Raw genomic sequence first — 22655 nt, forward strand, 5'->3', positions numbered from 1 at the left:
TCAGAAGGTAAAATTGCTTTATTCTTTTCAGAAAACAAAAAGACTTTTTTTATTATTAAAACAGAAAGAAATTGCTGTATGTGTAGCAAATGCACACTTAAACATCATTAACATGAACGTTTTCAGTGACGTCACTAACGTAACATAAAAGGTGAGTTTATAAGCATGTAGTATTAAATTGGAACATCTCAGAATGTCAATGAAGAGGTCTACAGTATCTCGAACACGATTCCTCAGATTGTGAAAGATCCAGAATGCAAACAGCTACGGCGGTTAATGCTGAAGGTTTAATGCAGATGAATACATGAATGCACGTAGATGAATGCATGTAAACAAACGTATAAAATTGAAATCATTTTCAGGCATTTATACTGAAAGTATCATTTTGTCCCCTTTCTAAGAAAAAGTCTGCAACACAATCCGGATGGAAACACCATGTGTTGGGTGTTTGCCATAAAAAGGGGTTTAACATGTTCAACCAAAGTACTCCTCACAAAGTCCCTCTTTGCCTTTGCTTAACGAATATTCGAAACAAGTAGATTTTGACATTCTTATAGAGAATGTCATTTCTCACACTACCGTCTTTTCTGACCGACTTCTTTCGATTGATCTGCTTTATCATCTTGGCCCAGAATCACTTCGACCTCAGCCGTGTGCCCCAAGCTCTGTTCTGTAAACAAGATAACCAGCATCATTATGTGACTGGTACAAATGATTTCCAATTACCTTCCAAATTACAAAAAATAAAAATAAAACCCTGTGAGAAATCAATACATTCCATTACCTTTGAGGACACTGCTGTTCTGCCACAGCTGGTTGGTGAAGAAGCGCTCTCTCATTGCCACTTGTTCATCCCAGGCCTGGAGGATGTGTTGTCGCTCTGCCTCTTCCAACGACAGACTGTCAGGGTGGGTTTCCTCTATATGAGCTTTCACTTCCTCTACATTAAAGTTGTACTGCTGTTCCCCACACACCATGCACACCAGCAGCTGGTTTACTGGATCGTAATCCATGAGGTAGATGTTTCTCCACTTGTTTTCTGACAAGGGTTCATCTGAACAGTCATCATCAGGAAGATAACATACTTCTGCTTCATCTGCAAAGAGATTTAAGCACTAGACGTTACTAAATGCAAAGGACTGTTCTCACAGAGAAATTGGCTTCATAAAAACTATCCAAGGTTAATGGCTGGCAGATTAGATTAGACTGGTGGTAGTTGTATTTGACCATGAAAAGGTTTGTAGACTAATAAATGTTCTACATGAACAATAAATGGTGACAATGACAAATTGACATTTTTCTTTACAAAAAGCTTTCATTTAAGGAATGCTATACCTTTAACTGATGTTGTCTGACACTCTTCAGGTATATAGTCCGGAGTAACTTGTGGTATGCTGCAAAGCAAAAAAAAAAATAGAAAAGCTTTATTACACATCAAACCTGCACCATCTAATGATGACACTACGTTCTGACGCTCACATAGGAAGTAATTGGAATGACAAGGCCAATTCATTTGTATTTGCAGTCAAGTTGGTTATTTGGGTTCCAAAAGATGAATATGTACCTATTGTTTGAAATAATCTTTCACGTGATCAATAATATTGGCACACATCACTGACGTGTTTCTTGTTGCCCGGGGTTAGACTGTTAAGAGTGATTAAACTAGTAAAAAACCTCTACTATTGGTTTGAGCCCTGGGTTTCTCCTTTTGTTAAAAAGGATAAACCAACATGATGACTAGGAAGCTGTCTGGGAGAAAAGCAAGACACTGTTGCACAAAATTGATAAAAGAAAGAAAATCAATCAGAGCCATTGCAGATGTCCGTCAGGAAAAAGAAAGAAACCCCGGGTTCATTTTACTATATTTGTCAGTTTCCACACACCTTAGACACTTTTTTTTAAACCATGGTTACTTTCATCTTCTTCTTTTCACAACCCACATCCAAAAATATACTAAATGTCAATAAGGAAGTTAGACATCTTCATTTGAATTGGCAGCTAAAGAGAAGAGCAAACGTCCTTGTTCATTTCTACTAGTTTTTTGGACATGCTTTACACATGCTGTGTTTCATTAACCAGACTTCCTGACAATCCAGATCACAATGACTCCATGCTGTTATTTTTTATTTATTTAGATTTAAATTCAAGGGATGAAATGTTTTATAGGCAGTATACGTTGTATAAGCCGGGGTCATATGATAACTATAGGTAAAATGTCAGTGATGAGCATTTTCATTGTCTTTTTATAAACTAGTCATTTGAATACTTCTGACGTGACTTAGGCACAGACACTGCCCCTGTATCGAAGTAAATAATGTTAAGTTGTTGATACTACAGCACTTCACCCATGGACAGATTTACTCACCTTTGAACTACATGTGTAACGTTGTTTGACCAGCTGTTTCTCAATTGGCTGAGCGACGTCTGGTGACTGAGCCCTTTCTCCCGCGCCGCCTTCCGAGCTCGCTGCTCCTGCTTCTTTATTCTCCAATGCATCCTCTTCCTTTGTATAACGTCATCAGGATCTAGCTCTTGATTTGCAGTCGTCTTTAATTGGCTTTGATTACTTTTGAATTTGGTCACTGAGGACCCTATAGTCTGTATTCGAGGCTCTGACAGCTTTACATGATTCATTGGCATGGAGGTCACAGTACCTGGTCTGGTGGCTGAAGTAGGAACATTTCCCTGAACGTGTAGCTGCCATTTGTTCACCTGAGACACCTCTGAACATTTCGTCTTACCTTTCTGTCCTTCAAACAATAGATGCCTTGCCTCATTTGATGACTGTTGGTTAGATGATGCATTGGGACTTGGCACAGGCCAGGTGGGACGTGAAGTGACACTAGGTAGAATAACAGGATGGTTGTGGTTTGTGTGATTCATCTTCTGAGCCACAGGCAGGTGAATCACTTGAGGGCTGCCACATTTCCTCTGTATCGAATGGAAAAATAAAACAAAAACATGACTGTTAATCAATTCATTTGCATTCACTACTGAAGGTATATCTCCACAGTGCACATAACTGAAGAAAGACTTCATACCTGAGGAGGATGCAGAGCATCTTTTCCTCTCTCCATCTCTTTGGCCTTCCTTGCTCTCTGTTGCCGTTTCATTACTCGCCAGTATTCTCTCTTTTTCTGGAGCTCACTGTTCTCATTCAGCTGCTGACCACCACGGGCCTTAGAAGGCAAATTACACTGGGGTCCTGAAGTTTTGCCACTATGCACTGAGTTGCAACTGTGTAAGGGGGTCACACATGCAGCCACAGGCAGTTCACGTCTTTCATCTCCTGGACCTTTACCAAAGCAAGTGGCAGTACAAGGAAGGCTAAGTGAGGAGTCTCGGCATGAAAGGACAGTACTATCTGAAGAAAAGTCATGTGCCTGCAGGGGAGAATGACAAGGAGATGGACTCTGTTTGACCACTACAGAAGAGTAAGTGTCAGTAGAGAATTCCTGAGGTTGTGTAAGGTCAGGCTTTCTGTCCATTTCTTCATCCTCCTGAAGAACAGAATTATCTTCAGTTTTACAAGGCAAAAGCTCACCTTTGTCTATAGATGCACTATTACCGTCACCCACTGAGCTCAAAGATTCTTCCAGGAGCTTTTTCATAGATGCCACCACCAAGAGAGTGGTGGACTGGCTGTCACTATTCGTGCAAGGCTCTGCCTCAGCACTGTTCTCAGGAGAGGAAGGCACAGATTTTAACTCTTTGATATTCATAGTCTGATTTTGTTCTTTGAGAGAACATACCATGGCTATTGAGGGATAAATGGGTTCTTGTTTGGTGGTTTGACATGTTGTTGAGATCAAAGCTGGAGTAACAACTGAACAGGAATCAGGGCTCTTCAACTCGCTTTTAACAGCTGACCTATTCTCTGTAATTAGCTCTTCAGTTTGGGTGGCCTCTGTTGAGTTTGTAGCATCTTCTGTACCACTGGCTTGTTCTGACCCCATCACAGGATTGCAGGCAGTAATGTTCTGAACAGTTGACCTTCGAGTTCTTCGCAGATTTACTGTTAAATCTGTGTTATTTGGAATGCTATGTAGAACAGGTCTGGCTCTGGTCCCAATTAACTTCCGTGACATAGGAGGACCAGATGACTCTGAGGGTTTCGCAGGTGGTAAACTGCATCTTACGGTAGGTGGACCTTTCTCAGCTGTAGTCTGAGAGATGGTGACAGTTACTGTGCCATCCTCTTTGATAAAGCTACCAACAGGATTTGAGGTGTTGAGGAGTGTGTTTTTGTTTGGTTGTGGCATTTTCTGAAGGCCTGTTTGTGTCTTTCGCATTTGCCCCATTATGATCTGGTAGCGTTTTGCACGCCAGTTAAACGCATCCTTGTCCTTCAAATTGCCTTTCAATGCCAAGGAATGCTTTTCTCTTTGCTCCCGCTTTTTGATACGCCAATACTCCCTTTGCTTGGCAAGTCGCTCCTCGGCTGTCCCAGTCCCTTGTGGTAAACCTCGCCTCCTTTGAATTCGGTTGAACTTCTGGTGTAGCATTCTGGATTGCAAAATAGCTTGCTTAGATCTTAATGGCTGCATAGAAACCCCTGAAGATATGGCCATATGATTTTGTTTTGAATCCTGAAATTGATTTGTGCTATAAACTGAAACAGAGGCGTGGTTTTTGGCTAGTACCCTTTGCCTTTCAGCTAGTTTTACAGCCACAGATTGTGGTGTATAGGGTCTTTGGGATGATAATTTATCTCTTTCCACTCTGACTCCATAATGTAATGGTTTTCCTGCACTCAGTCTTGAGTCAACAGACATCACAGAGTTACGTTGCTTGGCTCCACTCAAAGCCATTGTGTTCACAGGGGATAATGAATGTGCTGGGGTAGCACAGGAAAGCTTCCCTGTTTCCTGTTGTCCTTTTCCAAAACATTGCAGCTTTTCTCGGTCCATCTTCAGCTTCTCGGCATGTTTTGCCCTTTGCTCTCGTTTTTTGATACGCCAGTTCTCCCTACGTTTAGCAGCCTTCTCCTCTTCAGTCATGGGTACTTCTGCAGTATTGTACACACCCATGCTGCATACCGGAACGTTGGCACTGGCATTTCTATTTGTATTTGTACCACTTCTTGCTAGGATGCGCTGGTCTTTATCAAACTTACATTCCACGAATGCCAAGGACTTGGGTCTTACAGAGCATTTAATTTGAGGGGCTTGTTTACTGCACTTTGTTGCTAGCTGGGATACAGCACTTTTCTGAGAAATGCTTGAGAGGTTACCATTTAAGGCTGAATATCTGTTCAGTGTCTGTCGAGGTGTTATTCTGTTTGGGTGTACTTTTTTGCATGCTGCAGGCACTGGTAAGCCCTTGGTGAGTGGTGCCCCATTAGATTTGACCACGGAAGGATCCACGTTTGATTCTTCAGTGGTCAAGCTTTTCATATCCTTTTTACAAATCACCGCACCCTTAGTCTGATTTTGTGCAACACTTGTTTGGTATGAATTGTCACTATTAAGTAAAATAGGACTAAATTCACAATGAGACTTTTGTGGAACATGTCCATCTGTACACACAGGTTTACAGTTTTCTGTGTTTGGAGCTTTAACCTCCTTCTTGGCATTGGACAACCTTGCTCTCTGCTCCCTTTTCTTAGTCCTCCAGTATTCCCGTTTAGAGGCCAAAGTGACTTCATCAAATTCCGACACAGGCCGGTATCTGTGCCTCATCAAGGTCGTTGTCTCAGACATACCTACTGTTTGTTCCCTCCTCCCTCACCACAGTGTAATGATGTACATATCAAATGCTAGAAAGGTGTCCCTCGTCAAGCCAGATGCTTTCTTTGCAACGGGGTAACAGTTCATGTTATTTGTGGCCGTCAAACTCCAGATGTTTGCTTAAAGTTACTCAGATAATCGACTGCAGCGTAATTCCCATTCTTCCAAATGTGCCATCCAAGAGAAAACCTGGAACTAAACAAACAAAAAAAGTTTTGCATAACTTGTTGTCTATTGTAGACTGAAGTAACTTTAAAATCCAACTCAAGCCAAGACAGGATTGAAATGTGTGTCAGTTTCTGGCTTCAAACAAAATAATTCTGAATTTTTGGCCAACTGATCAATCGAAACTGATTAGTTCTATAGTGTACACACTGTAAGAAATTGTATGGATTAATAATCCTCTTAGAAATCCTGCAGCCAAAAGCATTGCAGTTACCGCAATTTGTTCTTACAGTGGCTAGGATAACTATTTAAGAGCAGCATTGGAATTTTACTTCTAATTCTTTTTTTTAAGATATAACAGTTACTTCATTAACACATGCACAGGGGCTTCACCAGTTATTTCTCTATTCTTTAATATTCTAGCTAGATTTATAATGCTTATAATGTTAATAGGCTATGAGAGAGAGAGAGAGAGAGAGAGAGGGAAAGAGAGGGAGAGAGAGAGAGACACAGAGAGAGACAGAGGGAGAGAGAGCGAGAGACAGAGAGGGAGAGAGGCAGAGAGAGAGAGAGAGAGAGGGAGAGAGAAAGACAGAGAGGGAGAGAGAGAGATACAGAAAAACAGAGCAAGAGAGGGAGAGACAGAGTGAGGGAGAGACAGAGACAGAGAGAGAGGGGGGGGGAGGAAGAGAGAGTGCGGGAGAGAGACAGAGTTACAGAGAGACAGACAGAGAAACGGAGAGCAAGAGAGAGACAGAGGGAGTGAGAGAGGGAGAGAGAGACAGAGAGAGAGAGAGGAGAGCCAGAGAGAGAGAGGAGAGACAGAGAGAGAGGGAGAGAGAGAGAGACAGAGAGAGACAGAGAGAGACAGAGAGAGAGACAGAGTAACAGAAAGAGAGAGAGAGAGAGAGAGAGAGAGAAACAAAGAGTGAGAAAGACCGAGAGAGAGAGACAGAGAGATAGAGACAGAGTAACAGAGAGAGAGAGAGAGAGAGAGAGAGAGAGAGAGAGAGAGAGAGAGAGAGAGAGAGAAACAAAGAGTGAGAGAGACCGAGAGAGAGAGACAGAGAGATAAAGACAGAGTAACAGAGAGAGAGAGAAACAGAGTGAGAGAGACAGAGAGAGAGAGAGACAGAGAGAGAGAGACAGAGTAACAGAGAGAGAGAGAAACAAAGAGTGAGAGAGACCGAGAGAGAGAGACAGAGAGATAGAGACAGAGTAACAGAGAGAGAGAGAGAAACAAAGAGTGAGAGACCGAGAGACAGACAGAGTGACAGAGACCGAGAGACAGAGAGATAGAGACAAAGTAACAGAGAGAGAGAGAGAGAGAGAGAGAGAGAGAGAGAGAGAGAGAGAGAGACAGAGTGACAGAAAGAGAGAGAAACAGTGACCATGAGAGACAGAGACAGAGTGACAGAAAGCAAAAGAGAAATAGTGAGTGACAGAGAACGGGAGGGAGGGGGTAAATAATTGAAAAGAGAAAGAAAAAGAAAGAAAAGGAGGAGTTAAACCGAAAACAATAATAAATGTAGCTACAGTGAACCTGAACCAGATAGGAGAGTCGTGACACTGTCACTTTAAATCCCATCTCTCCGTCTGTTTCAATCGTTTGTTTTGACTCGGCTCTCTCTCCTTCTTCCATTGTTTATTGTTTTTTAAACTAATAAAATAATATCATTATTATGTCTACACGAATGTGCTAAACGACTTAAAATATCCGCCGTGAAAAAAATAATATAAAATAACAATAAACGGTCGATGTCTGGACCCTAAGAGCTCGAGTGTGAACAATTCCTCTTCCTCCTCCTCTCTCTCTCTCTCTCTCTCTCTCTCTCCGCCCGCCGTGCAAGGAAAAGCACGCGGCCAAAGAAAGCCATCATTTTAGATGTGTGTAAAAAAAAGAAAAAAAAAATCATGCACGTGTATTACCTGGTGAACAGGTTTAACTTTCCTGGACTGTTTACAGACCCTTAGAGCAGAGTCCAGTTAGGACAGTGGGGTTCACTTCCCGGATCACCGTGTTTCTCTCCTACTGCGGCCATGTAGTGCAAAGTACCCGGATGTGAGAGATCGTGCCTACTGCTACTGCGCATGTACGCGGAAACGGAGAGCACTCTTAAAGGGACAGTACCCTGTAGTCCATCCGGGAATTTACCACGAATCAAGCTCTTTAATTGTTATTTAATGTAACTACTTACTTATTTATTTATTTGCATATACAAGTAAACCATTTATTTATTCGCTATTTATTAAAGGTCATTCATTAACCACTTTATCCTGGTCAGGGTTGAATCCCTAGACCTTTTCTGTTAAGACTAGGCCATGAGGTGGGAATACACCCTGGATGTAACATACACCTAATACACCAATACAGTCACTGAGCATCATGAATACACCGAGCAGGCATAACATTATGATCAGTGACAGGTGAAGTGAATAACACTGATTATCTCCTCATCATGCTATGTACCTGTACTTTGCAATAACAATAAAGTTGTATCTATCTATCTATCTATCTATCTATCTATCTATCTATCTATCTATCTATCTATCTATCTATCTTGGCACATGTTAGTGGGTGGGATATATTAGACATCAAGTGAACATTTTGTCCTCAAAGTTGATGTGTTAGAAGCAGGGATAATGGGCAGGCGTAAGGATTTGAGAGAGTTTGATGAAGGGCCAAATTGTGATGACTAGACGTCTGGATCAGTGCATCTCCAAAACTGCAGCTCTTGTGGGGTGTTCCCGGTCTGCAGTGGTCAGTATCTATCAAAAGCGGTCCAAGGAAGGAACAGTGGTGAACTGGCGACAGGGTTATGGGCGGCCAAGGCTCATTGATGCACGTGGGGAGTGAAGGCTGGCCGGTGTGATCCGATCCAACAGACGAGCTACTGTTGCTCAAATTGCTGAAGAAGTTAATGCTGGTTCTGATAGAAAGGTGTCAGAATACACAGTGCATGACGGGTCAGGGCTGTTTTGGCAGCAAAAGGGGGACCATTACAATATTAGGCAGATGGTCATAATGTTATGCCTGATCAGTGTATGCAGACACACACATTAAAGTTTCTTTCTAAACACCTTTTTTTGTCAGTTTACGCTATAAAACAAAATAATTTTTAATGCCTGATATCTGTGGCAGGTGTCAAAGTAATTGACCGTGTTCACACAGTCTGAGTAATTGTAATTGAAAATGCAATATTACATATAAATCTAAAGAATATGACAATTTTTTATAACCTCATGATGTCAGATTAATTCTAATAAGTAGGACTACACATTTGTGCTAATTCGTTCATATATTTCTGGCAAATTCACTAATTAGATCAAACCAACTCGTTCAGTGAAGTGTGACAGAGAGCAACAGAACACTAAGCTCCTATTACTAATAATATAGCTAATCTTATACTTTGTTATTTTATACAATTCTGTGAATGTTTAGTTTTTGAAAAAATTTTTTTTTTTTGGTGTAATGTTCAAAGTGCAGGCTGGGAATTAATTTTTTTCCCAGCCTCGGAAAAACCACACCATAGGAACAATACTTGTAATAACTGATTGTGTATGCTTTAGCATTAAGGGCTTTTCTTATACTTGACAAATAATAACTAGACATGATTTCATATTGTTGGGACGTATATATGGAGTACATATGTGGGGATTAATACCAAAGCTACACAGGTTTTTTTTTGTGAAAGGAAACATAAACACTGACTAAAAATCACACTAATATTTTGCTAATCAAAGATAAATCCCCAAAAGGCTAAACTGTTGTATTGCACAGGTATCATTAATGTGGAAGTGATTTCTTTGACATTACAGATAAACTGTTGTAGGTGAAATATATCCAAACTGAACAGTCTTTGTGTTGTAGCTGTAAAGCTGAAGCTGAGTGGCCCCCATACGGAAGCCACGTGACAGCGTACTGTCTCTTTAAATTTACCCAGGAGCCCCTTAAGGAGCCCCAGGGGCCCCAAAGCTCGGCTCCCCACCCTGAAGACAAGCGGAGCCTCTGAAAAACACACACAGGAGGCCATTTGGAAGCGACAGAACATTTGATGGGTATTTAATAGGGGCTACGAGCGGAGTGAAGTGCGACTTGAAAGTCGCGTGGACGCGTAAAAGTTGAGTGAAGTTCAGCCGCGCGCGCAGCGCAGAGAGCGACACGGCGCACACTTACACTTACACAGGCGAATGCGTCTTCCTGCTGGTTTTTTACAACCGATCAGCGAATGCTTCTTCGAAATGCTGCGCTCCTAACAGCGTTTGGTACGAGGAGCGTTGACTTAGTTCGCTTTCACATCAGATAGGCATGGAAGAAAAGGAGTCCAGGGTGTCGGAGACCGGGGTCCAGACGGAAAGCCTCTCATTGATAATACGCGATGAGGGAGAGGAGGCCACTCCGCCTTACAGCGCTTCGGCACAGCTCACAGCAGGTAAACACGGCCGTGTTCACACCCGGAGCGCTAAAACAGATCGAAGAGCAGTGTGTGTTTGCCGCGTTAATCCGCCTGATGAACAATAGCGCACAGCAGCATGGCCCCTTGCATTCATGGGCTCCACTATAAACAAAGGCGGAATCCAGTGCCATGCCATGCCTGCACAGCGGTGCGCAGTCGCCACCCAGCGGAAATGAGCGCATCTGCCGACTGTCCCTGCGGAAGTAAACGCTGTCTGTTTTGAACAGGCCACAGGTTCCCAACCCTGGACCTGGAGAACCCTCTGTGCTCCATTTTAGTCTTCTCCATGCTAAACTTCACCATTCAAACTGAGCAAAAATAAGTGTTTTAGTTAAAGCAGAAGTGTTGGGAGTAGATGGGCAGAGGATCAGGATAGGGAAGTGAAAAGCTGTACAGGCTGATGGGAGGTTTAAAGGACCGCAGTATAGTCTGGCAAGGCTGACATATCTAATGTGTCCAGGGCAGTGCATTAAACTAACACTGGGGGGCAAATTCCTACATCACCCATGCATGGCCATTAACTGAGTTGATCAGTCAGCTGTTAATTAGTAATATATCCATTAAACCTGATCATGACCTAGGCTGAAATTGTTCTTGACCATGACCCTTTACTTCCACATTTTAGCCAGATTTACAACAGTTGTATTCAAATTGTGTTTTTCTCTTGCAAAACTACATTTGTGCATTAATCAGGTAACATCTGTCTAAGCACCTGGTTTTATTTTAGGCGACTGTGCTGCCATTTATCCTGGCTGCCAGCAACAAATGCAGATTTACTATACATAGATCATAAAAATATAAACTAAGAGCTGGAAGTTGATGTATTTTCTTTTTGCTTTGCTTCAGGAGAAGATGACATGACCAATGGTCACGTGAAAGAAGAGAGTCAATCTGGTCTTATCACTCATGTGGATTCACCTGGGACAAGCTACTGGAGCGTTTCAGAGAGCCCTGAATCGCCCTTCCTGCTGTCCCCTGTTCCAGGGCCGTCTAGACAAAAAACGTCTCCAGCTAAATCAGGGCGGGCATCACGGACTGGCCACAGCCGTATCCCTGGTCGAGATCACCGCCGTTACTACCACGAACACTGGAGAACTGAGTACCTGATGGACTTTGACCCCAAGAGAAATGGGATGATCTGCATGGTATGTGGCAGTTCTTTAGCAACTCTAAAACTGAGCACCATTAAGAGACATATCAGACAGAAGCATCCCGATTCCTTGCTGTGGAGCGCGTCCGACAAGGAGGTGATCCGTTCAGGCTGGGAGAGCCATCTTAATCTAGATACTAGTCAGACATCCTGTGCAGATTCAGCCATCACCTCAGAGCCGGAGGAGACGCTAGAATGCACCAGTCTTTCTACAGGTTTGTGCTTCAGGTTTAATATATGTTTTTTTTAGTTTTAGTTTTTTTTAGGCCTATAGGTTGTTTTTCATGTAAAATTCACAATGGTGGATGTTCATATGTAATAAAAAAAAGAGAAAATTATATAGTGCTATTTACTGTATAGACTGTTTTCATAGAGCAAAAATAAATGACAGAAAAAAACCACAAAACACAGATTAAAGCAGTACAACAAATTTAAAAGGATTCAATTCAAAGTTAAAATTTAATGTAAAGATGAGCAACTCTATATTTTTAAGTTCATACACATATATTATCTATAAAGAGGATTAAGTCATACAAAAATAAAAAAATTTTTTACAAAATATGCTGCTCATTGTAGACGTACACTGCAGATATATGACATAATCTCCCCACTTCCCCTAGACAAGCCTGGCAGTGCTGTGGTAGTTAAAACTGAGTCTGAGCCTAGCATGGTGAGCTCCTCATCGGCTCAGGAGACTCAGAGTGTGCCTGCTGAAATGCTAGAGCGCTACGTGAACGACTCGCTGCACGCCTGGTTCCGCCAGGAGTTTCTAATGGAGTACCAGTCAGAGGCGGGCAGGCTGGTGTGCATGGTGTGTAGCCGTCCCTTGCCCTCTCTTCATCTCGACCACATCAAGAGGCATGTGCTGGAGCAGCATCCCAACTCTCTGGTGTACAGTGCAGAGGAGAAACATCGAGTCCTGCAGGGCTGGGCTCAAAGCCAGGGTGAGAGACCACCTGGAAAGTTTGGACAGGAAAGTGTAGAGAAGCCACAGGAAGTGAAAGATATAGACTGGAATTGAAAGATGTATTGAAGTGGGGAAGAAACAAAAAAAAAAGGAACATGAAAGAATAGATGTATGAGAAAAAGACTATTTTCAGAAAAGAGCACTAGCCTGCATTATTAAGAATTCCCTTCACTAAAACACCAAAACATCTAAACTTTAAACTCTTTGTGTTGGATTAGGTCTTGGAAATATCCAAAACGACTGATCCCCAGGATTGAAGTTGATTGGAGCTGAAGTAGTTTATCTTATGTTCATAATTTAATTTAATGTGGCTTCATTTTACATATTCTGTTGCAACTCACACACTTTTTAGTTTGTTTTTCTTCCTCTTGATCTGGTTCCTCGACTAACCTCTTCTGTCTTTCATTCACTGTGGCATTTCTACACTTTCAGCTCTGGAATTGAGAACACAGGTATACAGTAGTGTGTCACTGCCATTTTTTATGTAATTTTCTATATATATCTTACCACAGATTCTGCAAGAGTCTATGTCAAGTCTGAGCCAGACACCAAAGATCTGAGCGTGAACAGCCCAGTACCGTTCGCTTCCACAGAGCCTGACTCTCTTCAGCACAACACAGAGCCATACGGAAAGTCTGCGATGAAATCAGACACGCCTCTTCAGCTCACCACCAACAGCAGATTAAAAAACAGCTGTCCATGGCATCTACGGCTAGATTATTTGGTTGCTATTGGGCCTCCGAGTATGCCAGGCTGCTTCTGCATGGTGTGTTGTGAGGAGCTGCCAGTGGTGAGAGTCAGCAGCTTTCGCAGGCACATACAGGACTGCCACCCTGAGACCAGCAATCTTAGCCGAAGGGAGAGAGAAGATATAGCCAGCGCCTGGACCCAGGACGGGGCTTTGGTGGAGCCGGAAACACACTCAGAGCAGGGTAAAAACACTGAGCTGAATTATTTTAAGCCTAAGCCTTGTTTCTAGCCTCCTGATATTAGGTTAAAGTGGTACTCCAGATTTTCTAACCTAATCTGTATCTACCACATTTGTAGCGGACATACAGATGATTTCCACCGACAAGAATTTCAGCTAATATTTCTGTACTGAGAAAAGAACAGAAAACCTGTTTATTCAAAACGCCCATATCTAAGTTCCATCAGTAAATATTTCAAATGCATGACTATATAAGGTGAATTCAGAATTAAACCGGTCTACTCTAAACAATAAACATCTAATGCTAAGTCATACAAGAGAGAATGGCTCACCAAAGAGGTTCATATATCCAGCTAGTAAACACTGGAGCAATACAGAATTCTGGTGGAGTCTAACTATGTTCATAACTCATAGCCACAAATTCTTCCATCCTCAAAAAGACAAATTTAAAGCTTATTTTACAAACACATTTGACACAAGGATTCATAATCAGAGTCCAGGACCCTGTCGCTGGTTCACTGGTTGTCCTACCTTGGACTATTTTTGGTACTTCAGGTACTAACCACTGCATGCTGGGAACATCTCATAAGACCTGCTGTTCTGGAGACTCGGTCATCACAATTTGGCCCACGTCAAAGTGACCCAGATGCTTACCCTGCCCATCATTCCTGCTTCCAACACATCAAATTTAAGAACTGACTGTTTACTTGATGCCTAATACTGTATATCACACACCTTAACTAGATAGCGTAACTAGATAATCAATGCTATTTATGTCACTGGTTTTAATGTTATGGCTGATCGGTGAATGTGGTAAATAGACATTAGTTTGAAAGAAAAAAAAAAGACTATTCCTTAGTCTTTTCCTTAGACATAAATTTCACTCCTGCTATAAACATTTGGTACATTAATAGATTGACCATTCTTGTCTTTCTTTGGCAAAGCTGCCCCCAGGGACACACTTGTTGAAAGCAAGACGCCGTCCATAAAACCATCCTCCAGGCAAAGTGGCATCCAGAAGGAAGATGGGGAAAGGAAGATCATGTCAGCACCCATTATCGGGCGACACAGCCACTACCCAGGCAAGGACCAGCGGCGTAACTACCAGGTGCGCTGGCGCATGGAGTACCTGATGGACTACGACTGCAGGAGGCACGGGCTGATCTGTATGGTGTGCGGCGCCACGCTAGCGACTCTGAAGGTGAGCACGATCAAGAGGCACATCCAGCAAGTCCACCCTCACTCGCTGAGCTACAGTCCCGAGGAGAAGCAGCAGGCAGCACAGAGCTACAGCCAAGCAACGCTAAATTTCATTCACTCAGACAGCTGCTTCTCTGGCTCGGATCACAGTCACGGAGCACAGACTAACACTAACGCAGAGCTCAACCAGGTTTGATGAACAGCAGGGGGGGTGTGGCATGCTTTCTTGCACTCAGGAAGAAGATTGCTGGAACAAGCCAAAAATATGATCTCCACAGCTTTTTAGTTGTGGAATGTAAGCTTGAGATAATTGTTTTTGTGCACTTTTTTTGTTTGTTTGATTCGATTTCATTTCATATCATGCTTTCTGTTATTAAGCATTGATCTGCTTGGAGGTGGAGAAATGTGAAGTTGTTTCCTGAAGAGAAATGATGTCACTGGCCTGAATAAGAATGAAGGACCTGTTTTTTTTCTCTCCCCCCTCCTCCCTGTAAGCACCTATTTATGCATCCGTATTTGTACAGTGCAGTCTTCTGTGAGCTTTATTGATTGCTGCAGATTGCAGGGTTTAAAGTACCAGAGGGATCGTTTTGCATGGGGTCAGCAATGCAGTGGGTCGCACATTCAGCACTTAACAAAGCACTTGGTATAGGGGGGGGGGCAAGGGAACTGTTATGAAGCATGACTTCTAGAGCAGCACCTTGTGAAGCACACACTGTGTGTAAAGTGATCGGTTCCATTCATTTCAAAGATTTGTTTGTTCTATAGCAACACATCAATAATGAATATCACACATGAAAGTTACTTAATGGCAAAAAACTACCTATTGATTAGGTATGTGATTTTTTTTTTTCCTCATTGAATCACGTCTTACTGAAATAAATATAGCTTAAGGCCCTGTGCTGCATCATAAATGAATGAGGGACACAAGTCCATGTCTCAGGGAGTGTGTGTAATCTGGGCTTGCCATCTATCCTGTAGAATCAACTGTTTTTGTTTATTTGACTGACTTGACCACTGACTATAGTCTAAAATGATGCAATTAAATTCTCTTGCAACTGAGCGAAAAGAATGCAACCAATTTTCGTCATGTTCTTATGTAACGAAGTGGAAGTGAAGGAATCTTCCTTCTTTTTTTTCCTTCCTACATGAAGTTGTACAAAGATAAAAGTAACTTGATGTCTTTTTCCTAATCTCAAGACTTACCGTTACAACTCCGTGTTGCTTGGACCCCAAATGGCGATGTTCAAATGAACACATTTAATCTAACAAAAGGATCTCTGATTAATTTTAATCCTGGCGGACTGTGAGCGGAAAACCATGGTACTTTGACGTTGCTTCATTATGCACTATGCTAGCTGCAGAGAAAACATATATCCATATATGACTTTTTTCTCATTTTCAAGTCAGCTCATTTACATCTGTTGTTAAAAAAAATCTCTTAAAAAAGATGCACGAAAAAGACAAAACTTCCTTTTTAAGATTTTTATTAATTTCATGTTGACAATTACATGGACCCCCCCCCATTTTTTTCCAAAGCTCCCAGATTAACTTAATTCATTGCTAACAAACTCAACATGGATATTAATCACATCTAGACTCGAAAGCAAACAACCAAAGAAAACATGACTTCTGCAACTCCCTCCCCATGAGAGAAACTCCAAAACAAACGACAGCAAACATGCTGGCAGATTATAGGATTAAGTTAAAAAATATGCAGGTTTATAACTGAAACACTATGGAGAAATAGGACACGCTATATAGAATGAAAAAGAGAGAGGTTTGCACCTATTAAAAAAAATGAGCATTCCTTTATGTGCTGGGAAAGGAAGGAAAAATAAATTTTTCAACTTAAAAAAAAAAAACAAAACAAAAAAAGATCGTATTCTTCGAACATCACCACACCCAAGAGTTACATAACACGTCAGTTAAGCAACATGAGGACAAGGGTACGAACGATGCACACTTTCACCTGTGTCTAGATGTCCTGTTTGCATGGACACATGAACGGGAGAAAAGAAAACAACTTAAAAGGCCTAAATAAACATTCAGGATCCTGACTCAGAGACTACAGTCAAGCTTTAAGGGTGATGTTATGTTCTATACATCAATGCCATGTTCAGTGAATTAAACCTTCATGAAACAATCCACAACGAAGCAAAATTTGCACTGCACTGAAACAGTTTCCAACACAAACGAGTAGGGCTGCATGCAACAGTCAGAATTCTGTATAAATATTAGTAGGACATTCAGCAGTTGGTAGACGTGTGTAGTAGTATTAGCAGTAGTTAACTCTATGAACCCGGTGCTCATTTAATATGTTGGTGCTTTAATAAATACAGGTGTACTTTTGACACTGAAGCCTAAGATAAGAGTGCTTCCAGGTACATTTAAAGCGAGATTCAGGTAGAATATTCAGTGCCAAATATCGAGCAGGCAATAAGCAAAGTGCATTGAGGTTTCTCCTCTTATATTTTAAAGTCCCTTATAGATGTGAATGTACGAAGCCACTTTAGTCGTGTTATAATAGCTCTATTGTAACAGCACAATTTCTTGTGAAACCAACTGTGTAAACGAATGCAATGAACAAGAATGTGTTTCCAGCTTTTGGCATGTGTTAAATTAACAAAAACCTTTCATACACCAAGTCAAAAAAAACCACCTATACACATAGTGTTATTACTGCTGGTCTGAACGCTGATCTGAGGCCAGAAGGCTGATCCCAGAATAGCAAAAAGACCACCTTTATAAAGGGTGCCAAAACTATTCAGACTTCTTCCTGGTTCTCTTCAGAGCAGTAACAGGTTGCATGGTCGTCTTTACGTTTCTGAAGATTCTATACCAATAACTCAAGCAGAAGAAATATTAATACTACTCATTATGATGCCAGCCTGGGGAGTCAAGAGCAGCTACCCTACATGTGACCTAAGAGTCATAATCATAACACATTTCCATGTGAACCAAAAAAAAAACAAAAACAAAACAAAAACGGAGTCTTAACCAGACGCCAGAGAATATTTGATATTAAATATAAAAAGCAATGCAAACTACTTTCTTCACAGCAAAAAGCTTGTTGTAATCTTACTATATATACATACACAATTAAAAATTAACGCCAAATGGGTAAAGCAAACTAGAGCGAATCGTCCCAGCTGGAGCAGTGTCCATCATATCCTAATCGATCTGTATGTGCGAGTCAAGTAACAGTGTGTCACAGATTTAGAATAAATCAGTAGGTGGTCTTTAGGGTGGCGGTCTATTCAAACACCTCCATCCTGGTTTCTTCTGTCCATTCCCACCCACCCCCGATACATTTTTAATTGAATTTGTTTGTTAGGTTTAAGTACAGACGTTAGTTTCCAAGTCAAATCCTTGTCTTTATTTCACCAGCTTTTAGGACACTCTGAAACCAGGCCAAAGATTCGATCTAGTTCACACACCCTGCCCAAAGTTGGGTGCCAAAAATGGACATTCAGTTGTGGAATTACGTCATTTCCTGCATTTGTGTCACCAGCTTCAGTAAGCGTCTTCACCAAGCATCTTCCCTAATGCTCGTAATGAAGCTTCAGAGTTAACATTGAAGAATATTGAGAAGCTTCGGAGATTTTAAAGAGACTAGCTGGTTCAGTGCACATGGCTGGTAAGAGGTTTATAAGGAGAGGTTAAACTGGGGAGGGGTGGAAGCTAGAGATACAGGGATTCTGGAGGTGGTCATGAAGTCGTGAGAGGTGCATCATTCGGCTTTAGTGCGCTTTGCTGCTTTCGGGAGCTTCTCCTGAATCCTGGTTGGTTAATAAGAAAGAGAAATGAATAAAGTTAATACATTTTAAATACTGAATGGAATATAAATAAGCCAAGATGCATTAATAAATAGAAAAGCTTAGGGTTTATTAGCTTAATTACTGACTGCTTGAGAGCTTCTAATGCTAAAGTCAATTTAAAGTAAATTAGAAATAAATGCAAGTATAAAAATAAAAACAATAAAAAAAATAAATACAGTAATATTTTTGTTTTATTGCATTATTTACAAAAAAATTCCTCCATATATATCTTTCACCAAGGAGTATTCATGCACACTGTCCACTTTATTAGGAACACCTCCACATTTGTGCAGTTATTTAAAATCATCCAATCCTGTGTTAGCAGTGCAATGCATAAAATCCACACCGATACAGGTCAAGAGCTTCAGTTGGTGTTTCCATCAAATATCAGAATGTGGAAAATGCGATCTCTGACTTCTCAGGAACAAACATTTTTGATTTTTTTTTTGCCTTATTCAATTCAGAAAAGAAGGAAACAAACAATGTTTATAGCGGCTATAATTAACTTGTCTCATAACAGTTCCACAACATTAAGTGTAATAAACACTGGGTGGTAACAGCATCACTTGACTCCATCGTTTCTACAGCATTATTCACGCTGTTTTGTGACATTAAGGTAATGAGAAGAAACTTACTTGGCCACTACAGCATTAACATGAGTGCGTACGAGGTTGATGTAGCGATCAATCTGGGTCTGAAGGGGGGAAAAAAAAGGAAGCATAGATTAAATATGGCTAATAAGCAAATGTCTCCTTTCAACACATTTCAAGTCAGATTTGTGTTGCAGGCTTTCTTTTTAGTTCGCTATGGGGACAGGAAAGTGGGTTATGGTTTTGAGGTCACAGCATAACTTTTAGAGGAAAAAAAAGGAAGGTGGAGTAAAAGCACTAATTATAACATTTTCTGATTGTATCTAATGTAGCTACAGAGGATCCCTGTGATATTTCACACTTCAACACAAAGAACAACCTCCAACGAAGCATTTATTTAAAATAAAGTACATCTTAAGAGTGCCCCTACCTTGTATTTCTCATACAATGGTGGTACAGTGAAGGCAAGGATGTCCACTAAAAAAAGGGGGAAAAAAAACAACTTTCCAATAAACTCAGCTTAAGGTATTAGCAAGGATTAATTTCTGAAAGATCTTAAACCTAGCATAGTGCTTCCCAAGGATGTGAAAGCTTACCGAGAATGAGGATGGTGATGCCGTTGAAGACGGCACCCACATATGTCATCAACCACATGACCACAGCCAGCTGGAACAATCAGAAAACATGCACACGGTTAGTAAAGTGCTAGATAGACAATATCACTGGTTTGTTGAATAGTCAACAAATCAGAAAAGATTTATTCTAAACTCAAACGATTGTCAGTAATCGTTTGCTTATGAATAGTTTTATTGTGCACGGATGTGTGACATAACGAGAAGGCAGCCAATTATAGATCCTGTGAACTGCTCCTTTCTCTCTGGAGGGTAGACTGTTCTAGGTCAGTCCTCCAGCTCTTTAAACCTCTGCACTATTTCCTCTGAATACCACCAGCTCCCACTCGCAGTCGTCACATGATCAATGAGGCTTATCAACATATCTCACTCATACGGACTAGGTGTGTGTTACACATTTTAGTGAGTGTAACAGTGTGTGTGTATGAGAGAGAGGGAGCGACTAGATGTAACTGAGGCATGGTGGACAAACAGAAAGCTATTAGTGCTGCATTGTCTTTAGCAAACATTATAAATAAATCACACAGGGTCAAAGACCTGCGTCGGATTTCTGCTTTATTCTGATGAACTAACCTTGAGGGAATCTACCAAGTCTTCGACCAGGAAGAGGCGGCACATTTGCTTGAGTCCGCAGTTGATGTAGGTCAGACACACGTCCACGTGCTTGCGGAAGGTCTCGGGAGGCAAGCTGACATCCTTCTCCATCAGTTCCCTGTTACGGGCATACGGGTCAACCTAATTATCCCATCAGCTACATTACTAAACACTACTGAGTGCAATTGCACCCTCAATTATCTCCATGGCTTTCTGCATGCAAAGAAGAGCGGAGATAAAATATAAAATGGATATGTTTAGTTGATCGGTGTAATTATATACATCCAAAATAACTGATTGAAACTTAGCTATTATTAAGTCTATGGAGCAGGGGTGGCTCACCTGAGCTACTGAGAGTCACAAAGGCATCGGGACAAGCCTCGGCACTGCCACTATACCCATGAGCAACGCCCTTAAATATCTGAATAAACTTTTCCTTCTCGCTTATACTCACGTCTACAAAAATGGCAATACTGCCATAAATAAACTACTTCTTTTTAGAGGCCCGTCTCTATTTGGTTTCTCTCAGTAGTCTCAAACTTAACCCAGAATCGTAAAACGTAAAATCGAATCACAGAAAATCGAAATTCTTCACTAAACAATGTGCCAAAATGGAGAAAGCTCAATTAGAAAGAAAAGCTATGGATAGAACAAAAAGTCCTCAACACCACCCTCCAAAGCACAATCCTGATTTGGTAAACTTCAAAAAAAAAAAAAAAAAATCTTTTTTGAAATGGATAAGAAAAACATATACATAACTAACATATCTTTCAAAAGTGTGTCATGTCATTGGGAAAAATAATTTTAAGTTCATTTCTGATCAGTCTTATGCAAAAATTAAAAAGTGCCCCTGTCCAAAATTACAAACTCTATACCGGACTCTATAAATGACTCCAAATGCTGATGAGACCCCTGCTTCCTAGAAATAGTTCATCTGTTGGTTCACACTTAAATTGTGATTACTATGTTTTCAACTGTCATAAAAACAAACCACACTAAAATGGACGACGCTTCGGGGATTTGATTCAAACAGACAAAAACATGAGTTAAAGCTACTTGAGTAATTTGGTCATAGCAGTGTTTACTGAAAGCCTTGTCTAGATCAAACAGCAAAATCAGGGTGATGTTGTGTAATAAAAGGCTGCAGGTTACTGACTGTGCAAATAAATCCCCGGCTCTATCTGATTATTGCATCATTTTAAACTAAGCCTAGATATTTTCTAACCTGTTTTTTAACCCTTATTTGGCTTCCAAAATTAAAACCCAGGAGCTACCCCAGGCTTGTGCACTTTTTCTGCACAACCAAGTTAGAATCAGAATGGTTTGTCTTACTTGAAGGGGTGTCCTTCGCTGGACTTCTGCACGGCCTGGATGACGGATTTGTATACACGGAAGGAGATGGTGACGCAGAGCAGTGCCAGGAGCAGGTAGGAGACGATGCTGATCACGCTGAACGCTGCCAGAGACAGCAGCAGGAGCAGGGAAATGCCAAACACCAGGCCTGACTTTTTAGGATCCCGCCAGTACACCAAGTCATGCACTGTAAAACAGAATGGTAGTGTGTGTGTGTGTGTGTAGAGAGTGAGAAATGGGGGGGGGGGGGGAACTATTAATACAATTCATGCACAGACTTGCCCAAACCTGTACTAAAAACATTTATGATGTTTAAATATTTGACATGCAAAGAGTTCTGTATGGGTCCATTATGCAATTCAGAGTTCTCAAAATGGCCTCCACTGGAGTGTTAAAGGAACCTTTTAAGTCAGTCTTATATAAGCGGCAGCCTGTATGTACAGAGCTGCCTTTAGTGCAAGTGCTTCAACATCTCAGGGATGTATATATGCTCGCGTGTCGCTCGTGTTTTTGCATAACATTCTCGAGCCATCAAACTTGCTCAGAGTTGTGGACTTTTCTTCACAACCTTGCAACCTACATCTCTGCTTCCAGTTAGAACTCCTTCTTATCTGTTCTAGGACGCCTCCATGGCCACTACAGCACAAGATCGGACTAATGTGAGCACGTACTGCGTTTCAGGTTGCGCTCCAGACTCTCGTCTCTCCCTATACGTTACATATACACATACACCGCACAGCCTGTGCATTTAAAGTCCCATAAACTCCTTCATTAAAAATACGTACGAGGAATTGTAGCTGTACACCAGTTATAATATATTTTATACCACAGCACTGTTGAAGTCTGGCAGCAGTTTTGACAATAGTGCAGCCTGTAACACATTCCTAACTAATACTTCTAACACAGAACAATTTTTATAGTAAAAATTCATTCATTCAAAAATTGATGCTCTGCAGTACATGAGCCAAGTCTAACTTCAAGAGAGAAGAAAAAATAAAGTAAAGGAATGACTTGTATGAATCAATGTAAGAAACTGGTTAAAACACAATGAGTTAAAAAGAAAAATATA

At 41.2% G+C, this 22655-nt stretch overlaps 3 protein-coding genes across 8 annotated transcripts in view; 1 reads left to right on the forward strand and 2 right to left on the reverse strand.

Annotated features, from left to right (window-relative positions):
• On the reverse strand, positions 1 to 10215 carry si:dkey-28a3.2 (uncharacterized). 3 transcript variants are annotated; one of them, XM_058394288.1, is made up of 6 exons: positions 10078 to 10215; positions 3042 to 5924; positions 2366 to 2931; positions 1336 to 1394; positions 785 to 1096; positions 1 to 670 (listed from the first exon to the last, which is right to left on the reverse strand). In XM_058394288.1, exons 2-6 carry the CDS (start codon positions 5700 to 5702, stop codon positions 576 to 578), a joined length of 3693 nt encoding a protein of 1230 aa, XP_058250271.1. In that variant the 5' UTR covers positions 5703 to 5924; positions 10078 to 10215; the 3' UTR covers positions 1 to 575. The 3 variants fall into 3 exon arrangements, with proteins under 3 accessions (XP_058250271.1, XP_058250270.1, XP_058250269.1); XM_058394287.1 differs by having other exon boundaries at positions 10072 to 10204; XM_058394286.1 differs by lacking the exon at positions 10078 to 10215 and adding an exon at positions 7824 to 8086.
• On the forward strand, positions 10195 to 16629 carry zfta (zinc finger translocation associated). 2 transcript variants are annotated; one of them, XM_058394294.1, is made up of 5 exons: positions 10195 to 10327; positions 11198 to 11716; positions 12122 to 12445; positions 12981 to 13400; positions 14341 to 16629. In XM_058394294.1, exons 1-5 carry the CDS (start codon positions 10204 to 10206, stop codon positions 14790 to 14792), a joined length of 1839 nt encoding a protein of 612 aa, XP_058250277.1. In that variant the 5' UTR covers positions 10195 to 10203; the 3' UTR covers positions 14793 to 16629. The 2 variants fall into 2 exon arrangements, with proteins under 2 accessions (XP_058250277.1, XP_058250279.1); XM_058394296.1 differs by lacking the exon at positions 12122 to 12445.
• rtn3 (reticulon 3) overlaps positions 16067 to 22655 on the reverse strand; it is a 19190-nt gene continuing 12601 nt past the window's right edge. For all 3 annotated transcript variants that reach the window (XM_058394289.1, XM_058394290.1, XM_058394291.1), the window contains 6 exons: positions 21566 to 21773; positions 20213 to 20351; positions 19604 to 19673; positions 19438 to 19484; positions 19053 to 19111; positions 16067 to 18378 (listed from right to left, as the gene is read on the reverse strand). In XM_058394289.1, the coding sequence (XP_058250272.1) occupies positions 18330 to 18378; positions 19053 to 19111; positions 19438 to 19484; positions 19604 to 19673; positions 20213 to 20351; positions 21566 to 21773 (572 nt within the window). In that variant the 3' untranslated portion in view covers positions 16067 to 18329. The remainder of the gene's footprint in view (positions 18379 to 19052; positions 19112 to 19437; positions 19485 to 19603; positions 19674 to 20212; positions 20352 to 21565; positions 21774 to 22655) is intronic.

This window comes from Hemibagrus wyckioides, linkage group LG07 (assembly GCF_019097595.1).
Source record: "Hemibagrus wyckioides isolate EC202008001 linkage group LG07, SWU_Hwy_1.0, whole genome shotgun sequence".
Lineage (NCBI taxonomy): Eukaryota > Metazoa > Chordata > Actinopteri > Siluriformes > Bagridae > Hemibagrus > Hemibagrus wyckioides.